The sequence below is a fragment of the Oryx dammah genome, unplaced genomic scaffold, assembly GCF_014754425.2.
Source record: "Oryx dammah isolate SB20612 unplaced genomic scaffold, SCBI_Odam_1.1 HiC_scaffold_28, whole genome shotgun sequence".
Lineage (NCBI taxonomy): Eukaryota > Metazoa > Chordata > Mammalia > Artiodactyla > Bovidae > Oryx > Oryx dammah.
In genome coordinates this window covers 89,413,993-89,435,718 of record NW_024070212.1, presented here as the reverse complement: position 1 = coordinate 89,435,718, position 21,726 = coordinate 89,413,993, and the positions used below count along the sequence as shown (strand labels likewise).

At 47.9% G+C, this 21,726-nt stretch overlaps 1 protein-coding gene and 1 long non-coding RNA gene across 3 annotated transcripts; both read right to left on the bottom strand.

Annotated features, from left to right (window-relative positions):
- Positions 1–353: 353 nt before the first annotated feature.
- On the bottom strand, positions 354–6,191 carry PARS2 (prolyl-tRNA synthetase 2, mitochondrial). Of its 2 annotated transcripts, none has more exons than XM_040231066.1 (2): positions 6,145–6,191; positions 354–5,157 (listed from the first exon to the last, which is right to left on the bottom strand). In XM_040231066.1, the coding sequence occupies exon 2, from the start codon at positions 5,126–5,128 to the stop codon at positions 3,701–3,703; it is 1,428 nt and encodes a 475-aa protein (XP_040087000.1). In that variant the 5' UTR covers positions 5,129–5,157; positions 6,145–6,191; the 3' UTR covers positions 354–3,700. The 2 variants fall into 2 exon arrangements, with proteins under 2 accessions (XP_040087000.1, XP_040087001.1); XM_040231067.1 differs by having other exon boundaries at positions 5,815–6,189.
- Positions 6,192–15,455: 9,264 nt separating this feature from the next.
- On the bottom strand, positions 15,456–17,100 carry LOC120856097. The gene is made up of 2 exons (XR_005719390.1): positions 17,055–17,100; positions 15,456–15,780 (listed from the first exon to the last, which is right to left on the bottom strand). It is a non-coding gene; the product is annotated as an uncharacterized LOC120856097 (long non-coding RNA).
- Between the last annotated feature and the right edge of the window lie 4,626 nt (positions 17,101–21,726).

The window sequence follows — 21,726 nt, the reverse complement described above, 5'->3', positions numbered from 1 at the left end:
ATTTGCGGTAGTTTGAGCATTGCCTTTCTTTGGGACTGGAATGAAAACTGACCTTTTCCAGTCCTGTGGCCACTGCTGAGTTTTCCAAATTTGCTAGAATGGCAAACCACTTCAGTATTCTTGCCTTGAGAACCCCCTTAACAGTATGAAAAGGCAAAATAATAGAATACTGAAAGAGGCACTCCCCAGGTTGGTAGGTGCCCAATGTGTGCTACTGGAGATCAGTGGATAAGTAACTCCAGAATGTGTGCCCTTAGATGCAGACAAATTCTAAAAAGTGTCCCGGCCTCTAGGAGTAGAAATGGACAGGGGTGTAAAGAGGCCTGGCGCTCAAGTAGTTAAGGAAATGACAATTTCAAGATTTCCACAAAGCTCTTTTATTGATGGCCCAGCAGGTGTTTCTTCCATTAAAACACTGAATATTAATGGAGCCCTTGATTTACATTCTAAGCTTGATTTACACAATGGTTTTGTTATGCACCAGCCTTTGTCCCCAAGTATTAATTCTGTTAAATATTTCCCAGCCAGTTGCTTCTCTATCTCCCCAAGGAATGAGCAACGATAATACAGCCTGTACCTGTTATTTTGCCAGCAACCCCATTTCATCAATTTATGGCAAGAAGTAATGTTGGCAAGTTCAGAAAAGATAGAGCAATGTACACGGTTTGAATATTTCTGTCTTTCCTCTAAGGAGATGGAACCATTCTGCATATGTTACTTAATTCTTGTTTGTGCCACTCCCCAGGAAAGTTGTGAAGCAACATAGCAAAAAAACAAAACCCAGGTCTCAATGTTAACAGCAGAGCCTGAGGTCCCAATGGATTATTTCCTAAGTCATCCCATGCAAGTCATCGTGGTTCCAGAGAGCACACTAGGGGTTAAGCTTTTCATATAACTCAGCTCAGCCAACCCTCAGACAACCCAAGGAGGTGTGGGTGTCATTATGAAAGCATCTCACAGATGAAGAATCTGAGATGCACAAAAGACGAGTTATTTGTCTATGATCATATACCTGCTAAGTGGAAAACTGATTCTCTATTCAAGGTCCTAATCTTTCCACCAAATTATACTGCCCCTGGCTACTGCAAGAAACACTGGCTAAGTCATCAAGACACCTGGGTTTCAGTTCAGCTGGATGTTGAGCAAATCACTGTGCTCCTTGTATGTGTCTTCCTTGGAAAATGGGTATCTCTTTCAAACCTAAAGGCCTCTGTACCTCAAAGGCTGACTCAACCAGCCGTCACTCCTGGCAACAAGATTGACCCAAGGTAGCCTAATTCAGGAGATGCAGGACCTGGTCTGCAATCAGGCAGTCTGGCCAGTCAGATGGGTTGCAGCAGGTTAATTTCCACTGCAGGTTTGTCTCCCATCTGTGAAGTGAGGGCTGGACAAGCAGGCTGCAAGCTCTCCTGTTCTAAAGTTCCATGATTCTACCTTACCCTCAAATCATTCCATATCATACACATTTATGAGAGTTTTAAATTAACTAGTTCTCTATTCCCTGAAGCTGATTTTTAGAAGTGCTTATTCTTACATTAGGCTAGCCTTCCATAAAGTATGCTTATGAAGCACAAATTTAAATTTAAAAAAATATTTAAAGTGCTCATTTGCACGTAATTCTAATTTCTCTACTTCAGGCTAAGTTGATCAGACATACATAATCCATTTTACTTACTGGAATCATTTTGCCCAGGCAGAGGCCATGCAGTATAGTGAGACAAGACACAGGTTTTGGTCAGTACCCAGATTCTAGCTCTGATACATAATAGCTGTGCATTCTTAAATTGCTTGAATGGAGCTTCCAGTTTCATCCGTAAAATGAAGATTTCACAGCACTTACCTTTAACAGTTTTAAGATCTGAACACGGCATATATAAGTGCTGAAAGCAGAGAGCTCACATCAACCTGATAATGCACAACTGAAATGACTCAAACATTCAACCCTGCAATGTGGGCTGAGGACGCTCCACAAAGTTGGCAAATTAGAATCATCTGGGGAATTTTAAAACTGCTGACGCCCAGGCCACACCCCAGAACAGAACCTCGGGGTGGGACCCAGGGGACTCCACTGTGCACCCGAGTAAGATCCTTGTCTTACAATCCAGCCTCTCTAGGTTTGCTCTCAGAGTCCTGTCTCCTAGCCTGAATGCTGGCACAGAGCCCAGCGGTAGCCTGGGAGTCATTAGGGCCTGGCGTCTACATTCATTAGGAACCCTGATGGTGTGTGCTGGGGGTGAGGTTACTCTGGCACGATCAGCGGTCACAAGCTGCTGGGAAGCTGTTTGGCAGGCAGAACAACAGGCCAAGACAACACTTCAGTGCACTAGGAGTCAGCCTAGGACCCCAGCCTCAGGGGAGCTGACCATCAATGACAAGAGGCTGGCAGCCATACAGTGAGCTGTGCACACCAAGTGAGAAGGGTGTCGGTGCTAGTAGGAGAGCACAGGGGATGCCAAAGACAGAAACCATTGCCAGGAGCTGCCGAGCATGTTTCAGGAGGTGATGGCTTTGAGCTTAGCCCTGAAAGATTCTCCTTAGGTATGGACAAGCCGTGACACCAGGGGCCGAGGAGGGAGAAGCTGATCCTGCTCCTGGGGGCAGGAGCAATGAAAGCTCAATCAAGCTCGCTGCCAGTTCTCCCCAGCACTCAGGCAGTGACCTTCCACTGATAATTCACCTCCGTCACGCATGGCTCTAGGATCCAACTCTGCAGCCAGGACGAAGTCACTGTAGCACTGGAAGCCTGCAGACACTTGAGGGAAGAAATGGTATAACACATATTTTCCAGTCACCCAATTTTTTCTTTTTCCAGTGGAGAAGTAGAAAAAGAGTTTCCAGGCAAGAAGCTGCGGCACTCTGAACTTGGCAGGTGTTACCACTGTTTCCAATTAACGTGCAAACCTCACCCCAACAGTCTGACTTTATTCAATCAATATAACATGATCTCAGTGCCAGGCCAACTCAAGAGGGAGAGTCAGGTCTCTGGAGGTGGTTTGGGGGCCATTAGCTAACTGTTTTAACTTTCCGGGTAGCTTAAACAATGGAGAATCAGAGGAACCAGATCTGCCTGTCATAAACCTCTCGAGGAACCAGCTAGTCAGCTGTGAGGACTTTACAGATCTAGTTCCATTTTCTCACGTTACAGATGGAGAAACTCGAAGGCCCCAGCAGGCGAGGGGTCATGTCCAAGTCACTGGTGAGTCAGTGGCAGCCAGGTGTCCTGATTCTCGTCCCCAGACCCTCAGCCCACTTCTCAGAGGAGGAGGACTGGTGGGCTGCCTCTCTGCACTGAATGCAGCAAGAGGCCCAAGGTCAGACTGCTGGAGCTGGGAGGGGGTCAGTCATCAGGAGGCCCCCAACCTACATGTGGTGTAGAAAACTGCTGAGAGAAGGGAAGTGACTCTCCTGAGGGCCAAGATGACAACTTGGCTCTTTCTAGCCACTACCTCCAAACAGAAGCTTCCACAGTGGAATATGAAAGATAGGTTATGTGGCGGCACGGCCAGCCCAAAGGGATCAAGTTAACAACTTATACAAATAATCCGAACAAATGACTACAACTGGCTTTCCTAACGTGGTCTCACCTTCCACGAGCTGCTCTGTTTCTGGGGAGACCAGCTCCGGGGAGCAGTACAGGAAAGGCAGCATTTCAGTGAACACCAAGGCTGTGAGATACAGTGGGAGGGGTACAGAGGGTGGTTCAGACAACCTGCACTCGGCTCAGTAATTCCAGGACTCCTTCTCTGGTAAGGAAGACCACCTCTCCGGTATTTTGGCACCAAACCTCAAAATGTGCAGGGTCGTCCAGGGCCCTCTTGGCCGCGATGATCACAAAGGGGTAGCCGAACTTGTTGGCGTCTTTCAGTCTGTTCCCAATGGTCAGATGGGTCCTGTCGTCCAGCAGGACCTCCCCCTGGAGCTGTGGCACTGTCTCTGTGATGTGGTCGTAAAGATGCCCCGCAAGCTCTGTGGCCGCCTCCTCCTTACTGCCCTTCTTGGGGGGGATGAGGCAGACTTGGTAAGGGGCCAGGAGGCTAGGCCAGCGAATGCAGTCTTCTGTAGAGAGAACTTCAATGGCAGCGGCCAAGATCCGTGTCACACCCAAACCATAACACCCCATTTCAGCCAGGGATGGCTTGCCGTGGACATTGATGAACTGGGCATTGAAAATAGAGGAGTACTTGGTGCCCAGGTAAAACGTGTGCCCTACCTCGATGCCTTTGGTTTCGGTCAGTGGCCCCTGGCAAGCAGGGCAGTTTGTCCGTGACGAGTCCAGAGTCTCCACGTTGGCAGAGAAGTGGCAGCTGGGACAGAGTACAAGTCGGTCCTCCCCAACGTCCACTGGCAGCTGGAACTCGTGGGACACTGTGCCCCCGATGCTGCCCACGTTGGCCTGGACTTTGATGCATTGCAGCCCCAGCCTGTTGAACAGGCTGCTGTAGGCATCACATACCAGGCTGTAGGTCAGCTGGGCGGCCTCGGGGGAGGAGTCAAAGGTGTACATGTCCTTCATATAAAACTCTCGGCCGCGGAGAAGACCAAAGCGGGGTCTGGGCTCATCCCGAAACTTCCTCGTCACCTGGTACAGCAGGAATGGGAGCTGCTTGTAGGACAGTGTCTTCTGGGAGGCGACCAGGGCTGTAATGGCTTCCTCATGGGTTGGTCCTAAGCAGTATTCCTTGCCGTGTCTGTCTCTAAGTCTCAGTAGCTCCCTGCCCATTGAGTCCCACCGGTTGGTGGCTCGCCAGAGCTCTGCTGGGCTGAGGCTGGGCATGTTGACCTTCTGTCCCCCGATGGTTTGCATCTCCTGATCTATCACGTGCACCAGCTTCTCCATGGCACGGACAGTGTAAGGCAGGAGGTGGTAACATCCGGGGCTTGCCGGGTGGATGAGGCCCACCTGCAGCATCAGCCGCTGGCTCTTACAGGTCAGGTCGCCAGATCTGCCCTCGAGAGAGAGTACCTGGTCTTCCCGAAGTTTCTGGGGCTGGAACATGCGGGACAGCACCAAGCGCTTCCCTCTCCTGGGGGCACAGTGGTGAAACCTCTGAGGAGCATACTGCGAGAGCTGATGGCTGCAGGTGGCCAGGGCGGGCAATGCTCTGCATCTTGTCAGCAGCCCTTCCATGACACCCTGGCACAGAGAGGCACTTGTGCCTGAAGAAAAACAAGTCGAACAGAAATATGTGTTAACTGTGATCTGACACCCTGCAGCAGTCAGCACAGATCGGCCTCCAATAAAACTTCTATGACAGCCACCAATTTTGGAGACGCAAAAGGATATAAACTCTTTCAAGGTTCTTGATTTATACTGCCAAACTTAGTGAGTGCCCCTAATCATCAACACATCCCACAGAACAAAAGCTCTCCTGCAGTATGCTGAGAACAGGTTACTAATTCCCCTCAGCTCTGGGAAGCTCAAATCCTCTCAGGTGGATCCCTCCAACTTTCAGCAGCCTCAGTCCTTCAGGGGTCCCCTCCAACTTCCAGCAGCTTCAACAACTTCCCCTGGCCTCTGTACGAATATTATCATTTCCTTTGTGGCCCATGACCTGAAGACAGTTGGGAGGCATGGCCACAGAGCCCTAGTATGCCTGCGCGGAAAAATGCAGGCCCTGGAGGCAGGACACATGTGGCTCACACCTGGAGCCATCACTTAAAAGTCTCACCTCAGGCCCGTGGCTCAAGCCAGAAACTCCTTCACCCTTGACTCTTCCTCAAGCAAATCAGTCTGTCTCCAAGACCTCTCTCAAGTCGACCCCTCACATTACAGTGGCCCAGTAATTGTGAAATTTTAGCAAGCATTAGAATCACCGGGAAAGCTTGTGGGGCCTCATCGCCAGAATTTCTGAGTCAGTAGGTCTGGGGGTGTGGGCAGAGAGATTGTATTTCTCACAAGTTACTGGTCACAAAGACCCGAGGCACACAAGGAAGTCCTGCCATTTCACAATGGAGGAAACAGACTAAGAAACGAAAATTATTCAACAGTTTATGTGGTTGTGACCCCGCCCCAATCTAGGGCCGGGATGCACGCGGAAAAACTGACACCAAAGTCCTCGGTCTCCGCGCCCAGAACCGAGCCCGCTCTTCTTCCGCAGTGTCCCGCCCGTCCCTCAGCCCTCACTGTTATGCCCATTCACCAACCGTAGTCCCACGGAACGTCGCCCGCACAGACACGGCCACACAAACCACCGCGCCTGCGCCAGAGCGGTGCCAGCAAGCCCGCCTCTTACCCTTCCTACCAATCACAAAGCCGCGCTCTCGGGGCCTGGCCCCACCCCACTCTAGACTCCAGTGAAAGGTTTGCCGGAAACTTAGCCAAGGAGAGAGAACGCGCACGTAGATTGGCCTAGGCTGCAATAAGTAAATCGTCCCGGAAGTACCCTCTAGGATTGAGGGAGGTGTAACTCTATGATCAAGGCCGATCGGGTAGGTTTCGGAGTCTGGTGTTCGCGCGCTGGATCCCGGGGCCCGCCTCTGTGTTGGAATCGGAGAACCGCTGGGGAGTGTGTAACCAGGACAACAGTGGGCAATGTGGCTTCGAATCTGCCCTAAGATTTTACAGGCTTTCAATTTAAATACATTTAAAATATTAAAAGAATTGAAATAAGGCATTCTATTTAGTCTTAAAGACACTAGGTCAAACTTTCACGAAATATTTTTTGAGCAGCTACCACGTACCAAAAGACCCTAATGCTGGGAAAGATTGGAGGCAGGAGGAGGACGAGATGGTTGGATGGCATCACTGACTCAGTGGACATGAGTTTGAGCAAGCTCAAGAAGATGGCAAAGGACAGGAAAGCCTGGCGTGCTGCAGTCCATGGGGTCGCAGAGTTGGACACGACTGAGTGACTGAACAACAGCAACCAGGTACCAGCCCCTTGTAGAAACTAGGAATAGTAAACAAATAGACAAAATTCTCTGCCTTCAGTGTAGTTTACATTCTAGTCAGTTATCCAATATGGTGAATTTTAAGGGGAGGTCGAAGAACTCAGGGCTCAAGACCAGTGGTTTTTAATGCAATTACATTTTAATTTATTTTTCAAATTTTTATTGGTGTATAGTTGATTTACAATGTTGTGTTAGTTTTGATGTACAGCAAAGTGAATCAATTATGCACATACATATATCCACTCTTTTTTAGATTATTTTCCCATTTAGTTCATTACAGAGTATTGAGTAGAGTTCTCTGTGCTATGTGGTAGTTCCTTACTAGTTATCTGCTTTACATATAGTCGCTCAGTAGTGTCCAACTCTTTGCAACTCCGTGGACTGTAGCCCACCAGGCTCCTCTGTCCATGGAATTCTCCAGGCAAGAATACTGGAGTGGGTAGCCATTCCCTTCTCCAGGGGATTTTCCCAGCTCAGGGATCAAACCCAGTTTCCTGCATTGCACACAGATTCTTTACCATCTGAGCCACTAGGGAAACCCATGGACTGGTAGGCTACAGTCCATGGTGTCGCAAAGAGGCAGACAGACTTAACGACTCACACTTTCACTTTCACTTTATATATAGTAATATGTCAATCCCTGAATTTTAAAAATTAATGTAAAAACTCCATGATAAACAAATTATAACAATTTTCTATAAAGACAGGACCCATTAGTCAGATGGTTTTAAATGCTATGGAGAAAAATTAATTAGAGAAGGGAATGGGTTGGAGGTCAAGTGGTTACCATTCAAAACAGAAGGATCAGGGAAAGTCTGGGGGAGAAGGTGACATTTTAGCAAAGACCTGAAGAGAGACTTGCAGATATCTGGGAGAAAAGTGCTCCAGACACAGGGAACAATAAGTGCAAATGCCCTGAGGTGGGAGTTGCATATCAAATAACTCTATCTAACTTATAACTATTACAGTTTATTCAGAGCCTAAAAGATACCAGACCCAGTGCAAGACACTGGTGATTCTGGTACTGCCCCCGAGAAGCTTTCAGCCCACCAGGATCTGCCAGGAACAGCACTGTGTGATCGGTGTTATAATAGGGCTGAGAACAGTCCTGTGGGAACACAGGGAAGGAGGGCTTCCCTGAGGACGTGAGCTTCAAACCAAGCCTAAATGGTTTGGGTGAGGTTTGGCAGCACAAAAATGGCAGTGAGAGTGGAGAGGGATGTCCAGGACACTCTGAGGCATTGAATCAGGAATGATGAGCTGTTGTGAGGGGAGCATTGAGTGTGGTAGGGTTTACATGTGTTTTCTACAGCTCCCAACACAGTGCCTGATACACAAACCAAAGCAGTGGGTCTTAACTTTGAACTAGGAATCACTGTGTGCCCCCCAGTCCCAGCCCCGAGATGCTGGTCAGTACTTACAGTCCCCCATGATCCTAACGTGAAGCCGGGGCTAGATCTGCTGACGTAGAGGAGGGACATCAGACACACTGGTGCTGGGGCAGGAGGATGGTAGACACATGTCACCATCTGGGTCTTACACCTGAGGAAAATATCGCTAGATGAGTTCCACAACTGGCATCTGCTCACGCGCTAGAAGCCGGGCACACCTGGGCTGGACCTGAGCTCTTTTGCATGAAGAGCATCACTCGGCCTCTGCAGCCCAGCACTGTACTCTGGACTTTTCCAAGGAATGCAGTCCCAAAGGCTTTAGTGGGGCCAAGGTCCCCGCACTCTTCCCTGGGGGCAGAAGGCGAATAACCTTTAGTATATTTTGGGATCTAAAGTAGCCTTATAATTCTTCCTGCTCTCCATGCACTTTATTATATCCCTTCCAATCCTAGAAAAGCCAGGCATCCTCCTCTGCACCCTGAGGTGTTAATTATTTCTCAATTAGCTCTTCCCGGCTGTAGAGCTTTGTGGTGTGGAGAGGCCTAATGAGTTGCTGTGTTTATACACCCCCATGTCTTCAGAGCACTTTACCAATGGTAACTAATTAATGCTCACGACCCTCTTGGGAGGCAGGCCAAGAACTGCTGCCTTTTACTGGGAATTTGCAGGAGGCTCTGCAGCCAGCAGCTGCAGGTCCACTCCAGGTGGCTGTGGTCAGAGTAGATTTACTCCCCATTGAGTAAGTCCAGGGTGGTGGAGACCAGAATATAGCCCTCTCACTGCTAGCCACCTCATGGGTGACATCTCAATCGACTGATCAGTCATTTATTGAGTGCCTTGATTTACAGAGCCCATTCACGGTTACAACCTCACAAGTTCCCTAAAAGAGAGAAAGAAATTCATTCATTCATTGTCATCCACAACAAAGCAAAAGTCACTTGCCTTGGTGCCCCACAGCCATAAGCTTAAGATGCATCATAAGCTTAGTGGTTTCCACTGGCCACTGGTCAGACTGGGAATCCCTTGCAGGCAGGCACAGGTCTGGCTCTTTTCTGGATCCTCACCTCTAAGCAGAAGGCCTAGCCGTGTTGGGTTCAGCAAGAGGTTTTGCTTTTTGCTTGTTTTAATATATCAATCAGTATATGAGTGGATGGTTTGTCTACTTGGGGTCAGAGCTCCTCTTAGGACATGCTGAGTTGTCTCTACATACAGAGCTCACAGCCTGGCACAGAGAGGGGCTCCTAGTGTGTGCTGAATGAACAAGGATGGCTGAGTTTATGGTGAACTCCCTGACCTCAACTTGCTCCTAACCTCTTGGAGAAGGTGTCTCAAAGTGGAGGTCACAGCAGACTGTGGTAAGAAGCTGTGAAGAAAGGAGAGCAAGATGCTGGGAGGGGAGCACTGCAAGGAGGGGTGGAATCCAGGAGGGCTTCGTGGAGGAGGGGATGTGCAATTAGACTTAAACAATAACTAGGAGTTTTTCAGGTTAAAAAGTAGCAGAGGGTGAATAGGAAGACAATTCTCTTCAGAGGGGCAGCAGGTCACACTGCTGTAAGGAAAAAGGCTTCAAGATAGTTCTGACTGGAGTATAGAGCAGCCCCAGGTGTCAGGGAAGCACAACTGGAAAGGCAGTGGGCACCACTGAGTCAGGGCTTGCTGGAACAGACCGTGAGTTTCTTATCTCTGAGGCTGGTGAAATTGTTTCTGTGAAGAATGCCCCCACCAACGTACACACATCTGTTTTGAGGCTTAACCCGAAACAACTCCTCCTCTGAGAAAAATGCCTGGACATTTTGCATTCCACTCTAGAGCATGTATTTGTTATAACTTGAAAACAAGAGTAATCGTCACTTCAGAAAGATGGCCGCCTCCTCAGCTGAGAGCACTGACCAGTGTGAGAGGCAGCCTTGTGGGTAATGGAAGGGTTTTATACCATGGAAGAACGTGGTCAGTTGTGTTTCTTTGCCTGAGTGAGGTGTGAACTGAGATGGGAGGAGGGGGATGGAGAAAGAGGCCAGATGGGAGACTCCTGTAATGCCCAGACTCCAGAGAGCCACTGGGACAGGCACTTGTGGGACTCCTGAGCCCACCCCCTAACCTGTTAGCCCAGACTGGCCCAGACAGACTAGACTGGAGGTGGGAACGTGGCCTTGCCTGGGAACCCTGCCCAGCCAATTCCCAGCCTTGAGACCTTGGGCCCGTTGCTTCCTGGTTTCTTCAGTAAAACAGAACGCCATGTGAGGCCATTGTGACAGGCGCATGAGAGATAATGACTGGAAGTATCCGGCTCGGCCTTCAATCATTCCGACTCTCAGGACTGCAGCTGCCCTTGCCCACCGTGAGGAGACAGCCATCGTTCTTCTGCCACCTCTGTTCCGACCACTGTGTGGAACACCAATGCCCTTCTGTCTCCAGGGACCTCTTCCCCCTGGGCTCAGAGTGCCCACTTGTTCATTTGCTCAGTGTCCAAGTCTCGGATGATTAGACATTAGAAGGGAGCTGAGAAAGCGGGCCTCTTTTTTTAAATTGAGATTCCTCAGAATAGAAGTGTGGCACCAATCGTCATCATCATCATTGTTCATTAGGTACCAAGAACAGTATTAGATACTTTACAACTGTATGTAATTAAATCCTTACAATAAAACCCCCAGAGGTATAATTATCACTGTTATGTCCATTTTGCAGATGAGACAACCAAGGCTTGGAAAGGTTGGTTGGCTTGTGCAAGGTCAACACAACTAGTAACAGGGAGAGAAAGGATTCATCTCCAGGTCTGTCTGATGCACAGCCCGATCTCCCCACTCAGAGCCTCCAATAGCAACTTGTTTGTAACAAACATACAATTTAAGTTGTGGAGCAGTTACCCAAAGAGACCGTTTCTGTCTGACTGGATACCCTCTGCTGGAGGCTCACTGGGGACCATCTCAAATGGTATCCTCTTGAGGAACCCACCCTTGAAGCCTCCCCTGGCATGGCCTCCCCACCCCTCTTTTTTTTAAAAAAAAATTTATTTATTTGACTGCACTGGGTCTTTGTTGTGGCACACAGGATCTTCAGTTGCAGCATGTGGAATCTAGTTCCCTGACTAAGGAGCAAACCCAGGCCCCTTGCACTGGGAGTACAGAGTCTTAGCCACTGGACCACCATGGACGTCCCACCTTCCCCTCTCTTGAGACCATTCAAATTTTTTCCTGACTCTCTCCTCTGACCTACTCTCTCTCTCAGGTGTGTCATAGCTGAGTGTGTATATGTGGTGGGGCAAATAGAGCTGAATGCAAATCCTCGCTTTGTCACCCACTTACAATGTGCCTGGGGGTGAGATACTCATTGTCCCTGAGGATCAGATGCCTTCATCCTGAAGACCGTGATGACATCTCCTCCATGGAGTTGTGATGAAGACACAAGGAGTTAGCCCAGGTACAGGGCTTAGCACAGTGCCTGGTGTGTATCAGGGTTCAATAATGTTTGCTATTATTATAATTATTCTTTAAAGTTTGTATTTATTTATTTATAGCTGTGCTAGGCCTTTGTCGCTGTGCGTGGACTACTCTCTAGTTGTGTTACACGGGCTTCTCACTGCAGTGGCCTTTCTTGTTGTGGAGCACGGACTCTAGGGACATAGCTTCGGTAGTTATGGCTTGTGGGCTCAGTAGTTGTGACGCATGGGCTTAGTTGCCCCTTGGTATGTGGAATCCTCCTAGACCAGGCATCGAACTTGCATCCCCTGCATTGGCAGGTGGATTTTTAACCGCTGGGCCAACTCGGAAGTCCTATTATGAGGATTATTTTTAGTGATGAAAGTGCCCTGATTGGCACAAGGCCCGGCACACAGTTGGTCCTGTAGCACATACAAAACACTTGTCTCCTCACCCCCATAGGCTGCAAGCTCCCAGAGAGGAGGACCTATTGCTTGTTCACCTATTAGCCCCTCTCACAGTAAATCTGATTACTATGTAGAAAGGCTTTGTATATAGTAAAACTCAATTTTTCTGCACATTGTAATTCTCAGTACATATTTGTTGAATTAATGTCTTTCTGAATGACTCCTTCAGTTCATAAGAAAGTCTTGCTAAAAGTGCAATGAAACAGAATCGCAGCAATAGTTAATCTGTCAGTCAACAAGCCCGTTTTGAGCCCTTGCTTTGGGGTTAACACTACACAGCACTGGCATAGCCAGAAGAAGGCTGGGACACAGTGTAGATGCCCCAAGACAGAGAGAATGATTGCATTTGTGAATTCCGAGGATGACTCCAGCAGTTTACCCGGTCACTTTCATCCAGAAGGATGACGGTAACTGAGTTCCTTCCAACAAGCCTTTGCCAACTCCTAACAAGGAGTTGTTAGGTGTGAGTGGACCAGATGGAGTTTACACCCTCCAAGACTGGTGGCTTAGAGAGAGCAAGGCAGTGTCTGGAGGCAGATAGAGCTGGGCTTGCTTTCCACGGCCAGCATTTACTAGCTGTGTGACCCAGGACAAAGGACTTGGCCTTTCTGGGTTTCGGCTGACTAAAATGGGGTCAGTAACCTCTTTGAGATGCTATGAAGAGTAAACGAACAGCACTGTAAAACAACTATGTAAACGGAAAGCTCTGTCTTTATTAATAATAGAAATATCTTCAGATCATTCTTTTGTAAGATTAAATGTGTAATGAGATAACTTTTAAGTAATTAAATGGAATATGTATGTAAAGCCCATGAAGGGCACATGGTAACTAACGCTCAGCATAGGATGAACTGTTGTTAATACTCCAGTGTGGCCCTCGGTCTGCGGCCCCACTACCCAGAGGCTCCTCCCCGCCATGTCCACGAGGCTCACCCCTTCACCTGCTTCAGGTCTTTGCCCAAATGTCATGTTCACAGCCAGGACCTCCTGACACCCTAATTTTCACCACAATCCCCACCCCTGCTGGTGAGCACTCGTGATACTCTCTCTCGCCCTTTGTTTTTTCTCCACAGCATTTATCATCATCTAACATACTAAATATCTAGTTTGGGGTTCACTGTGTTCGATTTCCCCCCTCTGCCCCTGATTTCACCCCAGTGGAGTGGAGGAGGCAGTGATTTTTGTCTGTTTTGTTCACTGCAGCAGCCCCAGTGCCTATTCCAACGGGCACCAAACTTCTGCAAAGGGCCAGACAGTAAATGCTGTTTACTGTTACTGTTTACTATGTTCCACAGGCCATATGGTCTCTCTCACAACTACTCAACTCTGCTGTTATAACAAGACAGTAGCCATAAACATACATAAATAAATGAGTACAGCTGTGTTTCAATAAAACTTTATTTACAAAAACAGGCAGTGTGCCTAATTTGGCCCATGGACCATAGTTTGCCAACCCCTGGCATAGATCACTATCTGGCACATTATAAATGCTCAATAAAGATTTTAGAAAGATGGTAATGATAACCCTGTATGTGAGACAGCATAAGAGACACAGATGTATAGAACACTCTTTTGGACTCTGTGGGAGAGGGAGAGGGTGGGATGATTTGGGAGAATGGCATTGAAACATGTATAATATCATATAAGAAACGAATCGCCAGTCTAGGTTCGATGCAGGATAATAGGATGCTTGGGGCTGGTGCACTGGGATGACCCAGAGAGATGGTATGGAGAGGGAGGTGGGAGGGGGGTTCAGGATTGGGAACACGTGTACACCTGTGGTGGATTCATGTGATGTATGGCAAAACCAATACAGTACTGTAAAGTAAAATAAAGTAAAAAAAAAAAATCAGGGCATTTAAGTAAAAAAATAAAATAAAAATATACTCTAAAAATAAGATATTAGGATTTCCCTAGTGGTTAAGAATTCACCTGCCCACGCAGGGAGCACGGGTTTGATCCCCGGTCTGGGAAGATCCCACATGCCTCGAGGTGACTAAGCCCATGCTCCATGGCTACTGAGCCCACATGTCCTAGAGCCTATGCTCTGCAACAAAAGAAGCCACCGCAATGAGAAACCCAAGCACGGCAATGAAGAGTAGCTCACAGCAGCTAGAGAAAACCAACGCGTCACCACGAAGACCCAAGGCAGTCAAAAATAAAAATAATTAATTAAAAATAAGATATTAAAAATCTTACTGTTCATATAATTTGATCCTATAATTCCACTTCTAAAGATTTACATCCTAATAAACCATCCAAAATGGAATCAGCTTTAAAAAATATACTTGTCATGATATTATTTATAATTTTTTTAAATAAAAGGAGCCTATACAGCCTAGGGGATATAGCCAATATTCTATACTAACTATAAATAGACTATAACCTTTAAAAATTGTGAATCACTGTCATACACCTGTAACTTACATAACATTGTACATGAACTATATATCCTTCAATTAAAAAAAATAATTAAAATAAATGGTCAAGAGTGTAAATTTAAAAAAAGATTTCATGAATGAATGATCATTAATTAATGTTAATAAATGAATATTTAATTAAAAATGAATTGAGTTAATGAATGAATGAGCACAAGACACCTGGTATAAGGCATAGTACTCAAGAAACACTTATTTCTTCCTATTTTATTTTTAAAAATTTTATTTTTTTTAATTGAAGGATAATTGCTTTACACAATTTTGTTGGTTTGTGCCAAATATCAACATGAATCAGCCATAGGTACACATATGTCCCCTCCTTCTTGAAACACCTTCCCATCTCCCTCCTCCTTCCTATTTTATACTTAATAAATACTACAAGGCAGGCCATGGTGTATTTATTAGAGGTACAAACAAGGTGCCATGTGAGTACTTGGAGGTGGCAGAGTCTTCATCTTGGGATGAGGAAGGATTTCAAGGGCATCTAAAGCTTGCCCCCCATCCCCCGAAGCAGGTCCTGAGTCAAAGATCTGAGGGCATGTGGGGCTTCCCTGGTAGCTCAGCTGGTAAAGAATCCGCCTGCAATGCAGGAGACCCCAGTTTGATTCCTGGGTCGGGAAGCTCCACTGGAGAAGGGATAGGCTACCCATTCCAGTATTCTTGGGCTTCCTTGGTGGCTCAGCTGGTAAAGAATCCTCCTGCAGTGTGGAAGACCTGGGTTCAGTCCCTGGGTTGGGAAGATCCCCTGGAGAAGGGAAAAGCTACCCACTCCACTATTCTGGCCTGGAGAATTCCATCGACTGTATAGTCTGTATAGTCCATGGGGTCGTAAAGAGTCAGACACAACTGAGCGACTTTCACTTGTACTTACTAGTTTATTTGGGAGATGATCTCAGGAAACACTGAGAGGAGAGTAGGGAAGTGAGAAGAAAGAGCTCGAAATGAATACAGGCTGTGATAAAAAATGAACAGCTTACTTCTATGGGCCACTGGGCCTTAATCTCACATTCCTCCAAATATCCTATCCCCTCACCCACCCCGGCTTATGAGGCTCGGGTATTTATGCAATTTCCATGCCCCCTTGGTTGAAAGCTCCTCCCGGGGCTGTCAGCTACCCAGTGCTTCCAGACAGGTGGAGAGTGTCAGGAGCTTGCAGTAGGATGACCTTACTGGGTACCTGGTGGGTGAGCAGAGAGGGGACACTGAGGTAATACATGAGCTGGCCTTGCAAGATAAACACACAGTCTCATTTAAGATACTGTTTTCAGATTTTTGATGCCCACAGTTCAGATCATTCGCTCAGTCATACCGACTCTGTGACCCCATGGACTGCAGCACACCAGGCCTCCCTGTCCATTCACCAACTCCCGGAGTTTACTCAAACTCATGTCCGTTGAGTCGGTCATGCTATCCACCCATCTCATCCTCTGTCATCCCCTTCTCCTCCCGCCTTCAATCTTTCCCAGCATCAGGGTCTTTTCCAATGAGTAATCCTATCAGGGACAGTTGCTAATAGCTGTTCCAGCAGACAGACAGACAGACAGCATCTTCTGTCCTTTTTTTGCACCCAATTGAAAAACTCTCTGGGAAGGACTCTGATTGGCCCAACCTTGGTCACGTCGGCGTGTGCAGTCAGGGGTGGGGTATTATGATTGACAGCCTTCTGCCACCACTCCAAGTGGGGAAGGAGTGGTTGGTAGCCCACGAAGGAGAGGTGCTATTCCTAGCAGGGAGGCACACGGCAGATGGTGGAGGCAATCGCTCTCCACCACAGTAGGGGTTCTTCTGTCGGTTTCTTTGACTTTGTGGATTACAAATAAAACTCACAGAAGACCTGTAATTTAATGAAACGATTTACATGCTAAGATAGAACAAGTCCCAGCATAGAGCTATTGACTACTTTGGAAACAAACATGAAAAGTGCATTCAGGTTTTTTTAAGTGCACAGTTAATAGAGCAACATATGTGATAGAAGAGAAAAAGTAATCTAAACTCAAAACAGTTACAAAGTCATTCATTAGTACTCTTTAGCCTGCCTGCCTTGAGGGACCTCAGGAAAGTTATTGAACCTCTCTGAACCTCAGTTTCTTCACCTGTAAAATGCAGACAGTGCTAACACATAGCTCCTGGGCTTGGGAAGGTTAAAATGAAGTGAGGTGTGTGAGACATGAGCCATGGGGACTGGCCAGTGGAGAGTTCTCAGTAAATAATAGTTTTGATGATGACAAGGACAACTTAAAAATTAAAAAAAAATTATTTATATATTATAATTGGAGGCTAATTACTTTACAACATTGTGGTGGTTTTTGCTATTCATTGACATGAATCAGCCACAGGTGACAACTTTTTTTTAACCTCCCTGTGGGAAACTTCTGCGCTCAAATTGTTCTTCTGTGGCCACCTAGAGGCCAGCCGGAGCTTTTCCACAGCTCCGCAACAGTTTTTACTCACCACTGGTGGCTCAGATGGTAAAGAATCCTCGATCCCTGGGTCGGGAAGATCCCCTGGAGGAGGGCATGGCTGCCCACTCCAGTATTCTTGCCTGGAGAATTCTGTGGACAAAGGAACCTGGCGGACTTCAGTCCATAGGGTCACAGAGAGTTGGTCACAACTGAAGCGACTGAGCAAGCTCTCTGAGAACCCACCCCTCCCACCTCTGCTCCTCCGCATCTCCAAACTAGAGAGGTCACACCCCAAACAGACCTGGTGTACGAATGGTGCTCCAGGTAGGCGGAACACAGCGACCAGAAACAGGAAGCAGGCCACGGGGGCCAGCACTACCAACAACGTGCAGCCTGGAGGGGTGCCTGTGGGCGGAGCCCGGGTGGGAGGGGGCTGGCGGTGTCCTTCACCCCATCAGCAAACCTTGCCAGTAACTTCGGCCCCATGGAGCCAGAGCTAGAGCCAGGGAGGGTTTCTTGCTGGAAGCATGCCCACGATGCTGGGGATCTGTTTCCATCTGCTCATTTTACTGCTGAGTTGTAAAGTGCTAAATGTCATTATCCTCCCCTTCCTTAAACAAGAAAAAAAGTTAACAGCCTGAGAAAAGGAGATATTTCACTTCATTTGGCATCCAGCCACCATCATCCACACAGGGTGTTCCCTCGGGGCTTGATTACGGTTGGGAGAAGCCCTGGTCTGTTCTGCTTTCAACTGCTAGCACTGCTCTGTGTCAGCTCCAGGCTGGGCACCGGCAGCTGGTGTCAGGTCTGAGCTGGGCCTGGCTGCCGGTAGAGTAGGCAGCCACCTACCCCCTGAACACCTCAAACACCTTACAGAGAGAATGGGGACAAGAGCAAGGTGACCTGTTCAAGGTCACAGACTGCTTTTTAGCGTCTGCTCCTGGTTCGATTCCTGGGTCGGGAAGCTCCACTGGAGAAGGGATTGGCTACCCACTGCAGTGTTCTTGGGCTTCCCTGGTAGCTCAGCTGGTAAAGAATCTGCCTGCAATGCAGGAGACCTGGGTTCGATCCCTGGGGTTGGGAAGATCCCCTGGAGAAGGGATAGGCTACCCACTCCAGTATTCTGGCCTGGAGAATTCCATCGACTGTATAGTCCATGGGGTCGCAAAGAGTTGGACACGACTGAGCGACTTTCACTTTCACTGTGTGGTGAAGGTGAGCTTGAATCAAGACATACAAATGACAAAAGAAAGTTTCAACGCAACAGAAAGACAAACTCAGAAGACTTTAAAAATGAACTGATGCCTTCAAGAGGTAGTGATCTGCCTGTCTACCAGAGGCATGCAAGAGGTTTAGATACTCTCTCAGAACACTCACTGTTGAGAGGAGTTCTGGTTTAGATGGAGAGGCTGGAAGAGGTGATGGCTGAGATTATTTTCAATATTGAGCTTCTAGAAACCTATAACAGAAAAATCTCACCTGTTTTCATGATCTTAAACATGCCTTGCTCATACTGACTAAACCGGAGTTTCCAGCGTCTGATGTTGGCTGCTAGACACAGAGGAAGGAATGGGCAGGCAGCACAAGGTGCGATTCATCTTCATTACTCTGATTACGGGGTCATTAAGGCTTTTACTCTTTTTTTTTTTTTTTTTAAGGCTTTTACTCTGCAGTGCTCCCCTAAGGAGTGCCTGCTGCTTCAGCTACGTGACAGACAGTTGTCCTCCCAGCCGCCCAGTAGGCAGGGGTGTTTCACAGGACTTGAAGCTGTAATTGAATAAAGATCACCCACCCACTAGCCTCCCACTACAAGCCAGAGCTGTGATCCCAGGTGCCTGCCAGGCCTGGCCTCTGCAGTGCCTTGATGAAGAGGGGTGGCCAAGGCTAGGTCCTGAGCCCCAGGGATAGCCACCCTCTCCTCCCCACTGGGTTGGGGGAAAGGTCAGCAACACAGAATGAATGTGACCAGTGTGGAGGGTGGGATAGCCAGCTGTGCCAGTTTACACCTCCAAGAGCATCACATTGAGTCTTCCACAGTCCCCACTGTGGCCCACAAGGCCCTGCATGACCCACTCTATATGCTCCAGACTGTGAGCTCGCTGAAGGCATGGGCAGGAGCTAGTCTGCTCTCCACTTAGCCCCAGAGCCTGGAGCTATGCTTGGTGCTTGACCAGTGCTTAATAAATGTTAAGTAAGTGACTTGAAGGCCTATAGTCTTCCTGAACTTGATAGAAATAAACTTGACAAAGGAGGCAGCCCAAAGGGCAGAGATCACTGGCCCAAGAGTCTGGAGGTGGGGTTCAAGTTAGTATCTGTCATTGATTCATGGTTTGACCTTGGGCAACTCCCTGTTCCCTTGCCTCAGTTTCCTTATCTGGGCCTCAGCTTCCTGGCCACAAATTTGGGGATTTCGCCTAAAGCTGGAGAGGAGGTGGAAAGAAAGCCCATGCTTTCTCATTGTGCTCTAGCCTGCAAAGGTCCCTAGGGGGTAGTCTTGGTCCCACCCTCAGCCCTTGTGGACCCAGTGATGGAGTCACCTGTTTGGGACTGAGGTAGCCACATCCCTGCTGTGAGTTTACTCAGTACAATAGCCCAAACTGAACCTATCTTATGTGCCAAGCTCAGTGCAGGGCCATGGGGCTGAATCAGATGTGGCCCTTGTTGAAAAGAACCAGAGTCGAATGGGGACAACAGACATGGTGAGATCATTATGGTGCGAGGATAAAGGAATGTAGGCAACACAGCGAGACACAATGCCCTGAGAGTGTACACAAAGCGGAGTGATGGATGAGAGCTGGAGGATTTGGCAAGACTTCCTGGAAGAGGCAGGTTTGTACCGAGCACTAGGGATAAAAATGATAGGAAGAAAAGTCAGTGGAGGAATAGGATGTACAAAGACACAGAAGTAAGGCAGTTTGTGAGCAGGGAGACTAGTACACTGTGGGGAGGGAGCAGGGTAGGGACAGGTTGTGTTGGTGATCCCAGGCCCAACTCTAGACCACTCATGACACACCTCCCAGGAAGGGCTGTGTCCCAGGAGGCAGCATACAATGGGGTAAGTCTGGTTCAAAGCCTGGCTCTTTCCATGCTTATCTGTGACCTTGTTCAGTGTCTCTGTGTTCTCATCTGTAAAATGATGATTGCAACGCCTACTCTTCAGGACTGGTGAGAGAACTGAATGAGTTTACGTGTATGACGTGCCTTGCACATAGGAGGCAGTCCTGGAGGTGGGGTTTCTTTTCTCTTTTCGGCTTTTGGCTATTATGCAGATACTCCTGACAAAAGCTCTAGTAGGTATTTGTTAGTCATTTATATGATTAATGTGAATGAGATAATCAGAAAGAAAGTTTATTGAAAAGTTTTGGCAGGAGGGAGGCAACGGAGGGAGAAACGCATAACTTTGGGGACAGGAAAAGCAAGGGAGAAAACAAACTGGGAAGCCTAGGGGAGCAACCTCACCAGCTTCCCAGGTTTACCAGCAAACCACTTTGAATTCAGTTTGTCTGTCTGGGAAGTAGGAGAAGAAACAGATGGGTTCCTGTCTTCCCTGGTGGCTCAGTTGGTAAAGAATAGGCCTGCAATGCAGGAGGCCCAGATTCAATCCCTGGGTTGGGAAGATCTCCTGGAGAAGGAAATGGCAATCCATTCCAGTATTCTTGCCTGGAAAATCCCATGGACAGAGGAGCCTGGTGGACTACAATCCATGGGGCTGCAAGAATCAGACACGACTGAGCAACTAAACCACCACCATCTGTCCTAGGGAAGGTCACAGGTCACAGTCATGGGTAGAGAAGGGGTACGGGAGAAGTGGACAGTGTGTATGCTGCCTGCTGTCCAATCACCTCCCGGACTCTGCTGCAGTGGAGAGGAAGGAAGGAGGGAAAAGAAGTCTTCATGCGCCCTGGGATGGAACTCAGAGGCCTTGGGTGGCCTTACTTTCCAGATTTTACAGGAACCTGGAATGACAGCATTATGCCAATGGATATCAGAGGGCCCTGGTGACAGGTGACACATAAATGCTTAATGCTTTAGTGTTATCAGTTTATTAGTAGTTTTCCAAACCTAAAAAATGCTGTAAGTAAGTTGGAGGGACAGGATGGGGAGGCTAGGGAGTGTGACTCTGAGCAAGCCACTTCCCTTCCAGGGCTCTCAGTCTTCCCAGAATGAGAGATCTCTAGGGACCACACGTCTCAGTCTGTTCTCCACCTATCACTGGGGACTTGAGAAGTAAGGCAGGGGTACTGGCCTATCCCTGGTACCATCTAAGTGTCAGGAAAATGAGTAAAGCAGTGAGTAAAACTTTTTTTTTTAAGTGGGGGAAGGAAATGCAAAATAAATCACAAACCATTATGGACCGGTGGCGGTGGGGGTGGGGGGAGGTGTCTTGCCATTGCGATTACATACTATCAACACTCTTGCAGTCTGGAAAGAACTTGGTTTTTTAGAGTTTTAAGTTAAATTAGCAATGGCAACCCATTCCAGTACTCTTGCCTGGAGAATCCCATGGGCAGAGGAGCCTGGTAGGCTGCAGTCCATGGGGTCACAAAGAGTTGGACTTGACTGAGTGACTTCACTTTCACTTTTCACTTTTATGCATTGGAGAAGGAAATGGCAGCCCACTCCAGTGTTCTTGCCTGGAGAATCCCAGGGATGGGAGAGCCTGGTGGGCTGCCGTCTATGGGGTTGCATAGAGTCGGACATGACTGAAGCGACTTAGCAGC

Excerpts from the sequence above, each read along its gene's own strand:
- PARS2 (XM_040231066.1), bottom strand. The coding sequence starts at position 5,128 with ATGGAAGGGCTGCTGACAAGATGCAGAGCATTGCCCGCCCTGGCCACC.